Source organism: Cherax quadricarinatus, chromosome 54, assembly GCF_038502225.1.
Source record: "Cherax quadricarinatus isolate ZL_2023a chromosome 54, ASM3850222v1, whole genome shotgun sequence".
NCBI classification, from domain to species: Eukaryota; Metazoa; Arthropoda; class Malacostraca; order Decapoda; family Parastacidae; genus Cherax; species Cherax quadricarinatus.
The window spans coordinates 20,811,416-20,830,053 of record NC_091345.1 but is presented as its reverse complement, the minus strand read 5'-3'; the positions used below and the strand labels follow the sequence as shown (position 1 = coordinate 20,830,053).

The 18,638-nt window shown below is 38.9% G+C and overlaps 1 protein-coding gene across 9 annotated transcripts in view; it reads left to right on the top strand.

The window, feature by feature from the left end:
* LOC128699201 (adenosylhomocysteinase-like 1) overlaps nt 1–18,638 on the top strand; it is a 562,478-nt gene that overhangs the window by 528,900 nt on the left and 14,940 nt on the right. For all 9 annotated transcript variants that reach the window (XM_070096725.1, XM_053791785.2, XM_053791787.2 and 6 more), the window contains 6 exons: nt 235–402; nt 796–946; nt 2,837–2,989; nt 4,454–4,619; nt 9,221–9,388; nt 18,167–18,245. In XM_070096725.1, the coding sequence (XP_069952826.1) occupies nt 235–402; nt 796–946; nt 2,837–2,989; nt 4,454–4,619; nt 9,221–9,388; nt 18,167–18,245 (885 nt within the window). The remainder of the gene's footprint in view (nt 1–234; nt 403–795; nt 947–2,836; nt 2,990–4,453; nt 4,620–9,220; nt 9,389–18,166; nt 18,246–18,638) is intronic.

Sequence of the window (18,638 nt, the reverse complement as noted above, 5' to 3'; positions counted from 1 at the left end):
AGGCATTCTTGAATAGTTTTTTTTTTTAAGAGATGGTTTTAAAAGTTAATTTGAATGTCTAGAAATCATATATAACTTTTTTTGTCAGTGATTAAAGATAGTGATGGCTTTCTTCTCAGTTACATATTATCTTACATTATATATAGTCTCATCCTTTTACGAATTTCATTTCATGCTATCAACTATATAGTATTCTCAAAACTATAACAATGCTCCCAATATTAACTCCTGCAGATCATTCAATCTTTGCTTGGCGTGGAGAAAGTGAGGAAGACTTCTGGTGGTGTATTGACAAGTGTATTAACACTGAGAACTGGCAACCTAATATGATTTTGGATGATGGAGGCGATGCCACTCATCTCATGCTTAAGAAGTATCCAGCTATGTTCAAGATGATCAAAGGTAAAAAATAAATATTGATTTTTTGTAAAATAATTTTGCCCATAATGCACTAAAGTGTAAATAAACTATACTGTTTGAATTACTCTGTTGTACTTTGCCATTTTTCATTAAATCAGTATTTTATATATGAAATTACTTGACAAAAAAAAAAGACTCACAAGGATGAATTATGCATTTCACACCTTCAAGGTTTTGAGAAGCATTTCTTCCAGAAGGACAGGATAACATGGTACTAAAGATCATTTATCCTAAATGATAAGACTGTATTGCCACTCAGTAATAGAGTAATACCTCACTTACAACAGATTGCAGTCTAGAGAACATTTATTCACTAAAATTTACACATAGCAAAATCAACTTAATTGCTAATATCAGAGGTGCAATCTGTTTCAGGTATCTGTGAGGAGAGTGTAACTGGTGTGCACCGCTTATACCAGCTGAGTAAGGCAGGAAAACTTACTGTGCCTGCCATGAATGTCAATGATTCTGTTACCAAGACTATGTTTGATAACCTTTACTCATGCAGGGAATCAATTATTGACAGGTAAAAAAAGCATTATGCATTATTTCTTTTTATTTATATACATACTTATGCAGCATTTATATGAAATTTAAACATGCAAACTTTACTTTGCTACAAAATATTGTACTGTATGTAGTTCCATAATTATTATTTTCAAGTTAGTTTGGTTCAGACAAAAAGAACATTATTTTGCTAATTAAAATAGAAATTGCTCAGAAGGCTTTACACCGAAATTATTCATCTAGGAAGTATATCTTCTTCTTTCAACAAACCAGCCATATCCCACCGAGGCGGGAGGAAGTGTAAGTGTGTGTGTGTGTGTGTGTGTACGTGTGCATTTGTGTGTTTCAACAAACCGGCCATATCCCACCAAGGCAGAGTGGCCCAAAAAAGAAAAACAAAAGTTTCTCTTTAAATTTAGTAATTTATAGAAGAGAAGGGGATACTAGCCCCTTGCTCCTGGCATTTTAGTCGCCTCTTACAACACGCATGGCTTACGGAGGAAGAATTATGTATATATACACACACACATACATATATACATCTATATATTTTAACACTTCAACAATTTCCCACCAAGGCAGGGTGACCCCAAAAAAAAAGGAAACTTTCATCATCATATACATATATACAAACTATTATTTGTACCATCTCATTTAGTGTACAGCCTCTCCTCACTTAACAACAGAGTTCTGTTCCTAAGACCACATTGGTAAACGAATTTGTCACTACACAAGGAGCATACTATAATGGTAGTGGGTTTGTGTCAACCATCTTTGATATTGTTTTAATGTCACCCTTGCACTATATACTGTACTGTATATTATAATAAACAGAATGGAGGAAATCAGCTCTAATATACATTATTTGGGTATGCATACTGGTCAGAGAGCCCGTTGTAAGTTCGAGTTGTTAGCAAATGAGTACATCCCTAAGTGAGGAGAGGCTGTATTTTAATGTTTTTCAATGCTGTAATTGTTCTTAGAAGCCTTACAGGAACATTCATTTAAAAACGAAGTCTCTAGTACTTTTTTTTTTTTACCTCAACCTTTATTTCTTTTGTCCTTTTTTGGCAACATGGGACACTATAAAATATGAAAAGTTTTGTTGCTGCTGTCTAAGGATAATTCTTAAGTCAAGTGGAGTATTAGTACCAGTGTGGCAAGATGTAATTTTATTAGAGCTGGAGTCCATACTCCTGTATTTTTGGTACTCTGCTGATCATAGCTACATAGCAAATATAAAATTTCAGATAGGCTGCAGATGTAGAAGACTTGCTCCTTAACAGGTATAAATTGTTTCAAAATATTTAAATATATTTTATGGAGCAACTTGTACCAACATACAAGTTTTTTTTTAACTATGTGTTTCTTCTGGTAAAAAGTAGGTTCATTTTGATGAGCCTGAATCACACGAACCTAATTTTCATACCCTTCTTGAAAATGACTCATTACTGTGATAAGGCAGTGAAGATCATTGCTGGACTTTAAAACAATTTGAACTTTCATTATGTAAACATAAGCAAAACATGCACACAGCTGGTGTTTTGTGAGGTTAGTAATCCAGTTGATCTAAATTAAAATCTTGCTGAGGGTGGTATTATGAATTTCTAATTTTGTTTTAACTAGTTTCAGTAGAATAACCATATAAACATTTAATTTTCTACACACTTATGAGCTCAACTCATTTGCAAATATTTAGTCAAGGAAGATAAATATTCTTTTCTGTATCACCCACTTCGATGTGACAAAGACCCAAGAATGAGTTGACTCATAAACACTCGAACTAGAGTTTAGTGGCAACTTTAGTTTTGCGGAGGATAGTTCATGACTCCTATGGGTTTAGTGCTCCACTCATGAAATAAATAAATGAAGTTCACAGAATATCACTTATTTTTTCCATTACCAACAGTTTAAAACGTGCAACTGACGTAATGTTTGGAGGAAAGCAAGTGGTGATCTGTGGATATGGAGAAGTTGGAAAAGGCTGCTGCCAGGCTCTTAAAGGTCTTGGTTGCACTGTCTATGTCACTGAAATTGACCCTGTTTGTGCTCTGCAGGCATGGTTAGTGCAGTATATATTTAACAGTTTAAATTGTGCATGTTCTGTTACACCCATTTGATGTGCTGTATACTTTTTTTCTGTAGATGCTGTAAGGTAGTAAATGACAAATTATACAGTGCTGTAATTGTGAAGTTGTCTAAAAAAAAACATACCACGGGCGGGATTTGAACCCGCGGTCAGAGAGTCTCAAAACTCCAGACCGTTGCGTTAGCCACTTCACGTTAGTCGTGAAGTTGTCTTCCTGGCTCTTGCTTGTCTATAAGAATGAAACTAAAAACAGGTCATTATAAGATTTGATGTACCTTTTATCTAATACTTTTATTTATATTTTCCAATGGGGAAAGTACCACCCCTAGTGCTGATCAGTGACCCTTGTCCTTGGGAAAGAGAATAAACATACCTCAGGGTAAAATCTAAGATTGCATTAATATATGGTTACATATTGATAATTACATTAGTTTAGGAATTTACATGCATATAGAATTGTAAAGAGTAAATAAATGCATAGGTTTTAAGTTGCAAAGCTTATCGAGCTCCACAGATGTGGGTTGGGAACCCAGGATGCAGCAGGTGTTCCTTCTCTGGATTACTACAGTGAAGTGCTGGACAAAAAAAAGGTGGCATCCTTTGGGTCCATGGTAGTTTTGATGAACCTGGAAACCCAGTTTTTGAGGAAACCCATGGCATACTTTCCTTATGAGCCAAGCGTCTGTGATCCTGTACGGATTCAGCAATACTGGTGGACCAAGCCACAATACTTGCTGAGCTGGTGACCTTCCTAGTGATCCACAGCACCACCCTCTTGACCAGCACTAAATTGGATGTAGGTATCAGCCAGGGTAGATACATAAATAGTCCCACACCAACAGTATACCATTCTTCCAGGGATATATTGTGATCCTATCAGGGAGGTTGGCAGGGTGTTGGGTAGTAAAATCAAGGTTCTCTCAGCTGGACAGAGGGCTGTAGCCAGGCTTCTTTTGATGATCTCATTGACTTAAGTATATCTAACATGCCAACCTTTGCTACAAATACATTTGAATTGGTGCAACAAGGCAGAGAGCCTCTGCAGTATTAAGGGTCTGTGTGTCCAGATGTGTCTCACTCACCAGTTCAACAGAGAGAGTCCAGTCAGTAGGAGCAACAACTCAGGGTAGTCAAGACTTGTTCATTGGTGTGTTTGCTGAAGGACACCAGTTTGCATTTCTAAGGATTTAGGGAGAGATCTATATTTTATCCTTTTTCTTTGGTAATTCTGATGTCTTTATAATTAAATTATATAGCAAAGATTGATTACTAGAAGCTAGTTTATTATCATGGTTAAAGAAGTAGCATTTCAGGTCAAAATTATGTGTATTATTACAAGTATGATAGAAATTGATGTACACACATACACAGTTTTTCATGTTTTCCATGTACCTGCTGTCAGGATATATTTTTATTTCTCCGCATTACCCTCAACAGTATGGATGGTTTCCGTGTGATGAAGCTGTCAGAAGTCATCAGACAAGTTGATATTTTGGTGACAGCAACTGGTAACAAGAATGTAGTGACACGTGACCATATGGATAAGATGAAGAATGGAGCCATTGTCTGTAACATGGGTCATTCTAATACTGAAATTGATGTTGTAAGTTTTTGATACATACTTGTTTGTCATGTTTGTATTTAGTAGCAAAATCCATGATTGTAATTATACTAAGCCTGTTTATAATTACACTTCAGTTTTCATACTCCCCAGCTTGCATGTAAAACCACAGTTATTCTCTATAAAATATATTTTTTTTATGATATTTCCCATAAGAAATAATGTAAATCCAATCTGTTCCAGACACTCAAAAATATTAACAAAAAATACATTTTATGGAGAATAACTGTGGTTTTACATGCAAGCTGGGGAGTATGAAAACCGAGGATCCACTACATAACTGTAGTTAAATTAATAGTCATGCTAATGGTGACATATCTTAATATTTTATTGTAGGTATGTTTAAAAATCCTAGGTAGTAAGTTGATAGACAGCAACCACCCAGGGAGGTACTAACATCTTGCCAAGTGAGTGTAAAATGGAAACCTGTAATTGTTTTACACAATGGTAGGATTGCTGGTGTCTTTTTTCTATCTCATAAACATGCAAGATTTCAGGTACATCTTGCTACTTCTACTTACGCTTAGGTCACACTACACATACATGTACAAGCATATATATACACATCCATCTGGGTTTTCTTCTATTTACTTACTAGTTCTTGTTTATTTCCTCTTATCTCCATGGGGAAGTGGAACAGAATTCTTCCTCCGTAAGCCATGCATGTTGTAAGAGGCGACTAAAATGCCGGGAGCAAGGGGCTGGTAACCCCTTCTCCTGTATAAATTACTAAATTTGAAAAGAGAAACTCTTGTTTTTCTTTTTGGGCCACCCTGCCTCGGTGGGACACGGCCGGTTTGTTGAAAGGAAGAAGAAAGAATATATACACCCCTCTGGGTTTTCTTTTATTTTTGTACTAGTTCCTGTTTATTTCCTCTTATCTCCATGAGGAAGTGGAACAGAATTCTTCCTCCATAAGCTATGCATGTCATAAGAGGCAACTAAAATGCCAGGAGCAAGGGGCTAGTAACCCCTTCTCCTGTATAAATTACTAAATTTGAAAAGAGAAACTTTTGTTTTTCTTTTTGGGCCACCCTGCCTCGGTGGGATACAGCTGGTTTATTAAAGGAATAAGGAATGTGCAAGATTTCAGGTATGACTTGCTACTTCTACTTACATTTAGGTCACACTACACATACACATACAAGCATATGTATATGTATACACACACTTTTCTTCTATTTTCTCACTACTACTTTTTCTTGTTTAATTCCTCTTATCTCCATGGGGAAGTGGAACATAATTCTTCCTCTGTAAGCCATGCCTCTCGTAAGAGGCAACTAAAATGCCGGGAGCAAGGGGCTAGTAACTCCTTCTCCTGTATACATTACTAAATTTAAAAAGGGAAAATTTCATTTTTCTTTTTAGGTCACCTGCCTTGGTGAGATATGGCCAGTTTGTTGAAAAAAAAAAAAAAGTTAAAAAAAAAAAAAAAAAAAAAAAAAAGCTGTTGTAGCATGCACAATTTCCTCTCATTGACCATTCCAACCATCTGCATTAGTATGAATACTTATTATTGTGACTTAGTTTGCACAGTGTGATACTTCAGATATACGTACGTACTGTAATTCAGGGTGGCTCAAAAAGAATAACAGAAGTTTCTCTTTTTAAATTTAATAATACAGTAGACCGTTATATTACACGGTAGTTTCGTTCCTGAAAACGCCGTGTTAGGTAACACCGTATTAGATAAACTGAAGAACTCGTGGGAAAAATAGGGTTACATTCCTGGGAGCCCCCAAACAATTTTTTTAGACCAACAGATCTAACAAAAATAAAAGTGAATATGTAATTGTAGTTCATTATTGTGATATACATATTACTTTTACTGCTTAAGACTACAAATGCAACAAAAATAATAGTGTTTCTTACCTTAAATTGTGGGTACTGGTGTTTGTGGATGATTGTGAAGAGAGTGGAGATATATGGTTTGGCCCTGCTGGGCTGAGGTGGATGGTTGTTTGTTGTCAGCAGAAGTGGATGGTAGAGGTTCTGGTACTAAAGTCGATGGTTGTATTGGAGTGTGCATAAATTCTGTAATGGATCTCTGGGCTATAACCCTGCAGTACATTATACAGCTGACAGTAAGGCATAATCAGCTGGTCTAGACCCCATTTCAAAACTGCTTCTAGATTTGTGAGGGTCTTCGTCAGTGAAAAAGTCTGCTAGTTTAGCAGCAACATGGAACTGCTCATGTAACTACTGCAGTGTTAACTGTTTTTCTTTAGGTTCTTCTTCATCTTCTGTTATGTGGCTCCCTTGTATCTGTGCATCAAGCTCTGCCAACATTTCCTCTGGACTCCTGTCTTCATCATCATCATCATCTCTAAGAGCTCATTCATATCTTCATTCATATCTTCAAAACCATCACCTGGTAATCTCCTTGCCAGCTGAACAATTTCCTGAACTTGACTCAAGCACGGGAAAACCAGTGACTGATTTGACCTCCAAATTACTGGTAAGGTGTTTTTATTTACACCTTTCAAAGCACGAGGATTCTTAGAGCGGTAAATAACCATGGGCTTACACTAGAAACCACCTGACACATTACCGCAAAGGAGCAATGTGAATTGATCCTTTGCTCTTGAAACCCTGTGCACTCTTCTCTTGCTGACTGATGTAAGTTCTTGTTGGCATTTTCTTCCAAAAAACACATCTCGTCAAAATTAAACACTTGATGTGGCTCATAGCCACTCTCAGAAATAATTTCCTGCAATTCAGCAGGGAAATTACTTGCTGCTGTATGATCAGCTGAAGTGCTTTCACCAGAAAACTTAATATTATGTAACTTATTACACAACTTAAAGTTGTGAAACCAGCCTGTACTAAACATACTTTTTCAGGCCTTCCTTATCACACAATGCTTTAAACAACTGTAAGGCCTTTTCCCTAATTAAGATGAAATTAAGTGGTGCACTTTTCTTTGTTTTTCGTTCGATCCACTCAAGCAACAAGTTTTCAGTTTTATACTTGTTGTGACGTACGTGTCATTCTTTTCATGAGATGACATCCTGGGTTATTTATTACACAAGCTCGTATATTCACTTCATTCTTTCTAACCCTTAAACTGTCCAAGCAGATCTACGTTTCTTTTACATATTTTCAAATATAAAAAAAAAAAATGTAAATCAAAGTTTTTTTACACGTTTTCAAATGTAAAAAAAAAAAAAAAAAAAAATCTACTTTTTTTACGTACTTTCAAATGTTGAAAAAATGTAAATCTACGTTTGGACAATTTAAGGGTTAATTGTACGAACTGACGCTTCATTAAGACCATAGGCCCTCACTATATCAATCACATGTGAGCCACTCTTAAACTTGCCTAATATCTCAATTTTCTTCTTAACCCCTAGACTTAAATGCTTAAACCTTTTCTTGCCTCTTTCAGCAACACTTGTATGCCTACTGGGTGCTATGATTGCTTGGCAGATACAAAATATGGCAATTAAAAGATCTAAACTCAATCCACAAACAAAATAATAAACAAGCCTAGCCCCTAGTTGTGTTGGGGAAGTATCCCGCGGGTGATGCTCCAAATTTTTTAACCTCCCGCAAACTGTTAAGTTAATTTTACGAAGTGTTGTATAAAATTGTGCTACAATTTTTCAATAGTGCAATAACCAAAACGTGCCAAATAAAATCATGTAATATAATGGTCTACTGTATATACAGGAGAAGGGGTTGCTAGCCTTTTGCTCCCCAGCATTTTAGTCACCTCTGACGACACGCATGGCTTACGGAGGAAGCATTCTGTTCCACTTCCCCATGGAGATCAGTGGAAATAAATTAGAACAAGAACTAGTAAGGAAATAGAAGAAAACCCATAGGGGTGTGTATGTATATGCTTGTACATGCATGTGTAGTGTGACCTAAGTGTAAGTAGAAGTAGCAAGATGTACCTGAAACCTTGCATGTTTATGAGACAGAAAAGGCACCAGCAATCCTACCATTGTGTAAAACAATTATAGGTTTCCATTTCACATTTACTTTGGGAAGATGGTAGTACCTCCCTGGGTGGTTGCTCTCTACCAACCTACTACTTACAATACTTATTACTCTACTCCATATTATCCTTTAAGTAACTTTTTTCTATTAAAAGTTTATATTACTTATTTATTTCATGGGGAGAGCACCAAACTCAAAGGAGATGGTTCTATAGAACCTTGAGATTGGGAGGTAGTCATATTTAATTCAAGAAAAGGGATGATAGTGACAGTTCTTTGGATCAAGAGCCCTTCACTTGAACCAAGGCACCTTCAAGGGGTTATTTTCATTTTATCCTTTCTTCACTCTTTCTTGTATATCCATAACTATAAAAGTGTAATCTACAAGCTTTGTGTAAGTTTTCATTAAGTAGAGCCAAGTGACATCTGTTACTTGAAAGTGAAAATAAACCAGCATGCACCTCGAGATTTTGTGACAAGTACTGAATGAGCTCCTTCAAAATGAACCTAAAATATATATGATAGGGAACATTCTACATAATATTATCCCTTAAAGGTGTCCTAATATTAAGAGTGAGTGATGCAACCCTTTTTTTTTTATATAAGATAGGATTTTATGACACACTGTATGGTCTCCAGAATTCTCTTCGCACTCCCGACTTGACGTGGGAAAAAGTTCGTTCCCAGGTGGATCATGTCTTGTGGCCTGATGGCAAGAGGATCATTTTGTTGGCAGAAGGTCGTCTTGTCAACCTTTCCTGTTCATCTGTTCCATCGTTTGTTGTCTCCATCACTTCATGTACTCAAGTAAGATACTGACAGTGCTCTAATGCTTTATATAATGAGCTACTGTAATTATTCTAAATTACATATACATCATATTGTTAAAGGGGGAATTAATAACTTTGCAAACTTTTAAATTATTGTTTGCTGTACTGTGTACAGTACTTAGGAATTAATAAATATTAAGTACTTGTTCTTTGTGTTTATTTAAAAAAAAAGTTTTTTTTTTTTTTTTTTTTTTTTTTTTTTTTTTTTTTTTTTTGTCCAAGACCTCTTCAAGGGGGGCTCCTTGTTGTGGTGAAGAGGCTCTTGGTCTGAGGAATTAGACCTGTCGGTCTCCTTCCTCAGACCGAACCTAATTACCCCCCAATCCCCCCTTCCCTATCCCATCCTCCCCTTTTTCCTTTCCTCCTCCTCCTCCCCACCCCTCCCTTTTGCCCTTCCTCTTTTTGGCCTTTGGGATTTCTCCCACAGGCACGCTAGTTCCTAGGTAGGGAAAAGGATACCGGGGTCCATCCCATTCCGTTGAGGTTCTTGGCGGTGGCGTAGTTTGCCGTGGAATCTGGATCGCCTGGGGATGTCCCGATCCCTCTCCGGTATCCCGGAGTGTAGCTTTGGGTGTCTTTTGGGCGACGGGTGTATCTCTGGAAGCTACCTTTCGGATTCCGGGGGTGGTGGCCGAAGGAGGTATGCTTTGTGGTGGATATCCGGCCGCCCTCTCTTTTGTCCACCGAGGTAGCTCGGCAGATGTGAGGTTGCTATCTCGGATTGCTGGTTTACTGGCATGAAGGGTAGGGTATGGCACGGGTTCCATGCTGCATCTGCGCTACTAGCGGTGCTGAGGTCCTCTTGGGCGCGGAGGGAGATTTCCGGCCCTTTCCTTCCTCCTGGGAACTATTCCTCCCCTCTCCCCCCTTTTTTTATTTTTATTTTCTTTTCTTCTTTCTTTTTTTTTCTTAAAAACAAAAAGCAAAGGAGTAACCTAACCATGGAGAACCCAATCCATGAACCCACTACCCCCAGGCCCCTTCTTGATACCGCACCCCATTCTGACCCTGCCTTGTTTTTAGACCACTCTTCGGACACTCCTGATGCCCCTGTACCTCTTGCTGGTGCTGTTTTCTCAGCCGCTTCAGGTACCGGGGCTTCGACTGACTCCTTCGATTTGTCTGACCTCCGCTCTCCTTTGACTATGCTTCCGGCCTCTCCTCGGTACGGCAATTTTCAAATCGCCAGCCCGTTTCACGATGGACCAACTCCGGTCCTACTCCTAAACGCCAACGTCAATCTCTTGATGATGTTCCTTCGTTACCTTCCCATTCTACTCAGAAAAGACCGACGCGTCATGCACTCCCTCTCCACGTTCAGTTTTGGACCACACAATGGACTAAATTCTTTACTTTAAGACCGACTTCTTCTTCTGCCTATCTTTCTGACCATAGTATTGGCAAAGCGCTCCTGCGTCATGTTGGTAGAGATATTTCATTTCATGCTCTCAAGAGCGGTACGCGCATCGTCACAGTCCAGAATGCTACCCAAGCTCATGATCTTTCTCTCCTTTCGCATATTGATACTTCTCCTATCACTATTGAAAAACTTCTTTCTCTCAATTCTTGTAGTGGTACTGTCATTCTGCCCCATACCATAGTCCAACAGAATTTCCAGCCATGTGGCAATGACATTCTTGAACAGCTAGAACTCCAGGATCTCCCAATCCTCAAAGTCGACACTTATGTCCTTCCTGCCCGTGGGCGGAGACATTACCCTTGCAATGTGGCTCGATTAACTTTCGACAGCCAAGAACTCCCGTCCTCTGTTTATGTTGTGGGACATAGGTTACAAGTTCGAAAGGTGATCCCTACACTGCAACAGTGTAGAAATTGCTGGCGTTTTGGTCACCCAACGAAATATTGCAGATCTATAACTGAATGCCCAGTCTGTGGTGCCGACGACCATTCTAATACATCTTGCAGTCAACCTCCATCTTGCTTTAATTGTAATGAAGCTCACCCTTCGTACTCCCACCGTTGCCAGGTCTACTTAAATGAGCGTGAAATCCGTTACCTCAAAGAGGCAGAAGGTCTCCCTTATGCTATGGCAGTTACTCATCTCCGCATCCAAGGAAGACTACCCCATGTTTCTTATTCTCGTGTTTCAAAACATCCCCCCACTTCTGTGGTCCTATTTTCTGCAGCCTCCTCTGTTGTTACCCCTCCCATAGCCACTCCGGCATCTAATCCTTTTGGTGTCCTTGGCTCTGACGTCCCGCCTACAACTCAGTCTGTTCTCACATCTTTGCGTTCTTCCTCACAAGCCCCAGTATCGACAAGACCTCGTACGACACCTTATACCAATTGCCCCTCTACTTCTACTACATGACATGATGCCTCCCACTATCGTCCCATCGCTCTTACTAGTGCAGTTTGCAAAGTGATGGAACTTCTGGTAAATCGACATTTAATGTGGTATTTAGAGACACACAACAGTCTCTCCGCTAGTCAATATGGCTTTCGTAAGGGCCGTTCTACCATAGACCCCTTACTATGCTTGGATACGTATGTTCGTAATGCCTTTGCGAATAATCACTCAGTTATTGCCATATTTTTTGACCTTGAGAAGGCATATGACACAACCTGGAGGTATAATATTTTGGCCCAAGCCCACTCCTTAGGCCTCCGAGGCAATCTACCATCCTTCCTTAAGAACTTTTTAACTGACAGACGCTTTCGTGTTCGAGTCAATAATGTGCTTTCCCCGGACTTCGTCCAAGCTGAAGGTGTCCCTCAAGGATGTGTTCTGAGCACAACACTTTTTCTCCTTGCTGTAAATGATTTGGCCTCTGTTCTTCCACCCAATATTTGGTCATCACTCTATGTTGATGACTTCGCTATTGCTTGTGCAGGCGCTGACTGTCATCTCATTGCAGTTTCTCTCCAGCATGCGGTCGACCATGTTTCCACTTGGGCCACCACGCATGGGTTTAAATTTTCCAGTACCAAAACTCACCAAATTACTTTCACTAGACGCTCTGTCATCTCCGAATCTTTGTATCTCTATGGCTCCCTTATCCCCGAACGTGATACAGTCAGGTTTCTAGGCCTTCTCTTTGACCGTAGGTTATCCTGGAAACCTCACATTACCTCTGAAGGCAACTTGTCACAGCCGGCTAAACCTTCTTAAAACCCTTGCTCATCTTTCCTTGGGAGCTGATTGTCGAACTCTGCTTCACCTACATTCAGCCCTCGTTTTATCGAAACTCGATTATGGTGACCAGATTTATTCAGCAGCCTCTCCTGCTACTCTCTCTAGCCTTAACCCCATCCATCACCAAGGATTACGTTTATGCCTTGGTGCTTTTCGCTCTTCCCTTGTTGAGGGCCTCTATGCAGAAGCGTATGTTCCATCCTTGTCTGATCGCCGTGATGCCCATTGCCTTCGCTACTATGTACGCTCTCACGATCTCCATAATCCTTCCATTTATAGAATGGTCACCGATATTAGTAGACATTCTTCATTTGTTCACCGCCCGTTTGCTCCGTCCCTTTTCTCTTCGCTTACATTCGCTCTTGTCTTCCCTTCAGTTACCACCTTTATATGTTCATGTAGCATCTCACTTTTCCCTTCCCCCTGGGAAGTTCCAGCTGTTCGGGTCTGTTCTTTCTCACTCCGTTGCTCGAAAGCCCAACTGCCTACGGTGGCTTCCCGCTCTCTTTTTCTTGATCACTTCCACTCTCATTCTCATGCCATCGCTGTGTACACAGATGGCTCTAAGTCTTCAGACGACGTCGGATTCGCAGCAGTGTTTCTGGACAGCGTCGTGCGGGGGCATTTACTATCTTCGGCTAGCATTTTTACTGCTGAATTGTATGCCATTCTTGCAGCACTTATTCGTATCGCATCTATGCCTGTGTCATCATTTGTGGTAGTTTCAGACTCCCTTAGTGCTCTACAGGCTATACGAAAATTTGATACATCTCACCCCCTAGTTCTCCGTATCCAACTTTGGCTACGCCGTATCTCTACCAAGCATAAAGATATTTTTTTTGATGGGTCCCTGGTCATGTCGACGTACAGGGCAATGAACAGGCAGACACTGCTGCGCAGTCAGCAGTACATGACCTACCAATTTCTTATAGAGGTGTTCCATTTCTGGACTATTTTGCTGCAATAGCTACCCACCTTCACACCCGTTGGCAACAATGCTGGTCAACTCTGCTTGGTAACAAACTTCAATCTATTAAACCGAGTATAGGTTACTGGCCGTCTTCTTGTCATCAGTGCCGAGGTTGGGAGACCACTCTCTCCCGCCTTCGCATTGGCCACACTTGTCTTACTCATGGGTATCTCATGGAAAGGCACCCTGTTCCTCTCTGTGAGCAGTGTTAAGTTCCAGTATCGATTCGCCACATTCTGTTAGACTGCCCTGTCTATCAACGAGCACGCAGAATTTACCCCCAACGTTGTCTTCGTTCTACTACTCTCTCTTTACCTTCCCTTCTTGCTGATGGACCATCCTTTAATCCTGACTCTCTCATTGACTTCATGACAACGACTGATTTACTCCACAAACTCTGATGTTGATACCTTTCGCACTCCGCTCAGCCCTGTCTAGCTCAGTCTCTTTTTGCTCTTTACCCTTTCACCATCCACTGCCCTGCTGTTATCCGTAACCTATTACTCATCCATCTCCCTTTTGCCATCTGATGCCCTCGCTTCCTTCCTGCCCTGCAGCGCTGTATAGCCCTTGTGGCTTAGCGCTTCTTTTTGATTATAATAATAATAATTTTGTCCAAGAAGCGTGCCACATCCCATCAAGGCAGGGTGACCCAAAAAGAAAAACAAACATTTCTCTTTTTAAATTTAGTAATTTATACTCAAGAGGTTTTAGTTACATGTATGGAAATAAAAAACGAAATGGTTGCTTATACATAAGTAACCGTTTCTTTTAGAAACAAAGCTGAAACTATTTTGACGCTTAGAATAGGCTAATGAATTATTTCAGGCAAGCAAAAACAATGATAGGAAAGGTTAATGGTTAGATCATAATCAAACTTAAAAAAATAAGAAAATTATAATATTGTAGAACTAATTTACATTTTAAAAGGTTTAACATTAATATGAAGAATTGTGTAGGCAAAAAGCAAACAATCTTCAGGAACTAGGCTTAGTTACATAAACATTAGTTTATGCTGTGAGTGATCTTTATACTATTCCATACTAGATAAGAAGTTCCTACTTTATATGGTCAAAATGCAAATACTCAGCCACAAGACTACCTCACTGGTAGTTACCTAAATACTCATATATAGCACCAACAAATTCTACTGAAGTCTCTCTTATAATTAAATCATTAAAAACAAGGCAAGAGACCTAAATGACTTAAGAGATAAGATAAGATTTCGTTCGGATTTTTAACCCCGGAGGGTTAGCTACCCAGGATAACCCAAGAAAGTCAGTGCGTCATCGAGGACTGTCTAACTTATTTCCATTGGGGTCCTTAATCTTGTCCCCCAGGATGCAACCCACACCAGTCGACTAACACCCAGGTACCTATTTATTTACTGCTAGGTGAACAGAACAACAGGTGTAAGGAAACGTGTCGAAATGTTTCCACCCGCCGGGAATCGAGCCCGGGCCCTCCGTGTGTGAAGCGGGAGCTTTAGCCACCAGGCCACCGGGCCACCAGTTATGTATAAAAAAGCAGCTCGTGTTGTCCCCCATTATTGCAACACTATTTAACAAATCTGCTGAATCTTCTAAATTCCCATCCATACTGAAGATGGCATGGGTCACCCCAATCCATAAAGGAAGGGATCCTACAGAGCTAAATAACAACAGACCAATATCTAACTTGCCTTTGCTCTCAAAAATCTTCGAAAAAATAATACATAAAGAAATCTACTCCTACTTCCTATCTCATAACATACTGAACTCCTGCCAATTTGGGTTTAGGTTAAAAAAAAAAGCACAAATGATGCAATTATTCAGATGCTCGAATTACTATTTACAGCAATTGACAAATATAAATATCCTCTGGGACTCTTCATAGACTTACAGAAAGCATTTGATACAGTCAACCACAACATCTTGCACCTAAAACTAGAGCATTACGGGGTCAGAGGACACTCGCTCAACTACCTAAAATCATATCTTAGTGGTAGACACCAGTATATGTACACAAATGGTGTATAGTTGTTGGAGTGTCCTAGGTCCTCTACTCGTTCTTATTTATATCAATGACCTCCCAAATACATCGCAACTCCTTAAGCCAGTTCTATTCACAGATGACACCACTTATTTCTTCTCCCACCCAAACCCGGCTATATTTAGTAGCACTGTAAACAGCGAGCTACTTAAAATATCAAACTGGATAACTACCAACAAACTTACCCTCAATATAGACAAAGCCTACTTCATGCTTTTTGGAAACTGAGCATCAAATATCCAGCTAAACATATCGATAAATGGTTCACCCATTGACTGTAATCTTAAATTTCAGACCCACATCCAGCATATAACTAAGAAAGTTTCCAAAACATTAGGTATCCTTTCCAAGATACAATACTATGTATCCCATTGGGCCCTCCTTACCTTATATCACTCTCTAATATACCCTTACCTCACCTATGGTATTTGTGCTTGGAGATCTACCACAGCCAATCACCTCAGACCTTTAATAACCCAACAAAAAGTGGCAGTGAGGATGATCACAACTCCAGTGCCAGACAGCACACCACACCCCTCTTCAAAAAACATGAACTTAATATACATACTTATTATTGTGCCTACTACATATGCAGAACATTAAACTCCAATATCAACCCTACACTCAAACTTTTCCTAGATAGCTTCAACAGAACACACAGGCATAACACGAGGCACAAAACACTCTTTGACATCCCTCATGTCCATCTTGCACTTTGCAAAAATGCAATGCACATAAAGGGCCCTAAGATCTGGAACTCTCTGCCTGAAGCAGCAAGAGGACCCCTGCCCACAAATCAGTTTAGGATCATACTCAAAAGTTATCTCATCTCTCAATAACAAACCTACCCACACTATGCTAAACCCCAACCAAATTCAAAGCAATTTCCCCAAATACGCACACCATACTTTATTAACCCTTAACTATTAAGCCATTTTTACAAACTTATAAATGTATGTTTGTATCATTAATTATACTACCTCATAATAATAAGAATAAATGGACTTAATTACAAACTTAAAAATGTATGATTGATTGCATCATAAACTGTACTACCTCATATTAATAATAGAGTAAATATAGAATATTTGTATTCTACCACTGTGAAAGAACTTAATTACTTACTTAAAAATGTAAGATTGTCATAAATTGTACTACCTCATATTAACAATAGAGTGAATATTGACTATTTGTATTTAACCACTCTTCACCTGTCTAGACTTCAGTAGTCTATAAGTAATAGGTTAAGTCTGCCTGAAATGCCTCGGCATGATAGTGGCTTTCTTTGCTTCAATCATATTATGATATGTAAACACACATTGTAACCTTAGCAAAGGAATAAATATTTTTTTATTTTTTTTATTTTTAAAAGGATGTCAAAAATCATGATGCCACTTAAAATCTAATAAATGTTGTATATCCCTACTCGGAAAAGGATAATTTTCCAGTAAAAGCAGACCTTAGAGAGGGATGTATGATATCACAATGGTGGTTTTACATATTTATAGATGGGGTTGTAAAAGGAAGTGAACACTAGGGGTGTTGGGGAGAGGTGTGGGATTAAAAGATAACAAATTTGATGCATCTCCATAGGAAAGTGAGACAGAATTCTTTCTCTGTAAGCCATGCATATCATAAGAGGCACCTAAAATGCCAGGAGCAAGGGGGTAGTAACCCCTTCTCCTGTATACATTATACTAAATTTAAAAAGAGAAACTTTCGTTTTTCTTTTTGGGCCACACTCCTTTGGTGAGATACGACTGGCTTCTTGAAAGAAGAAGAAATATTATGAAAGTGGGAGTTGTCACAGTTGCTCTTTGCTGATGAAAGGTTGATGGAGGAATGTGAGGGAATATGTAAAAGAAGGAAATTAAAAGTGAACAAAGGAAAGAACAAGGTAATGAGAGTAACAAAGAATCTAGGCAGTGAAAGAATGGAGGAAGGAAATTTGGAGGAAGTAAATGTGTTCAGATATTTGGGACTGTAGTAGTCATTGGATGGATCTATGAAAGATGAGGCAAGCCATAGTATTGATGAGGGGAAAAAAAAGGTGAGTGATGCATTGAGGCATCTATGGAGACAAAGAATTTTATCTGTGTAGGCAAACTGGGAAATTTACCAGAGTATGCTGTACCAACACTGTTACATGGTTATGAAGCATGAGGTGTAAAAGTTACAGTGAGGAGGAGGCTGGAGGCAGTGGAAATATCGTGTTTGAGGGTGTGAATATCACGTAGAGGATTCAGAGCTTAGAGATTAGAAAGTGTGGGTTACAAAAAGTTCTATTTAGAGGGCTAAGGAATTAGAATTTCAGAGGTACAAAATACTGTAAAATACCTTAAAAGTTGGGTAGGCATACTGTAGTTTAGTGGGTCATTGCTGCACTGTGATGCCTGTCTGATTCTGGAAAACCAATTAAGGAGCAAGTCATAGTGTGCTTTCTGTGGGTCACCCTGTCTTGGTTTAAATTTTAAAGGAAACAAAGTATACTTTTTTCATTGTTATTATTATAAATGTAATGGTTTGTGTAAAAATCTGAGCAACACAGTCTCACATTATATGATTTATAAAGCTTTACATAATTTTATATTTTGTAGGCTTTGGCTCTGATCGAGTTGTTCAATGCACCTGCTGGGCGCTACAAGTCTGATGTTTATCTTCTTCCCAAGAAGATGGGTATGTTATAAGCACTTGCAAATTTTACCATTATATTAAAAACATGATTATAAGTTACCAAAACAGCATTTTCAATGTTATTTTAGTCAGTCACAGTAGTCTCATTTTCAAGATACAGTAGGACCCTCAACTTAGAATGTTAGAGCTTTTATTATTAACCTTGGTAATGGATACTCACATGTGGCTTAAAATAAACATGTGAGCAGACATTAGGATACATAAAAAGTTTTGGTCCTAGGACCTTGATCACTTATACAAAAGTTTAAGAATACTAATATATGCAGTATAGACAAAGTTGAGGCATAAGTGACTGGTAAGGACCTCATGAAAATGCATAGTAAGGATGATTTTTGAGATGGCATCAGGTAGCCCATAAAGTCACTTTTATTCCCA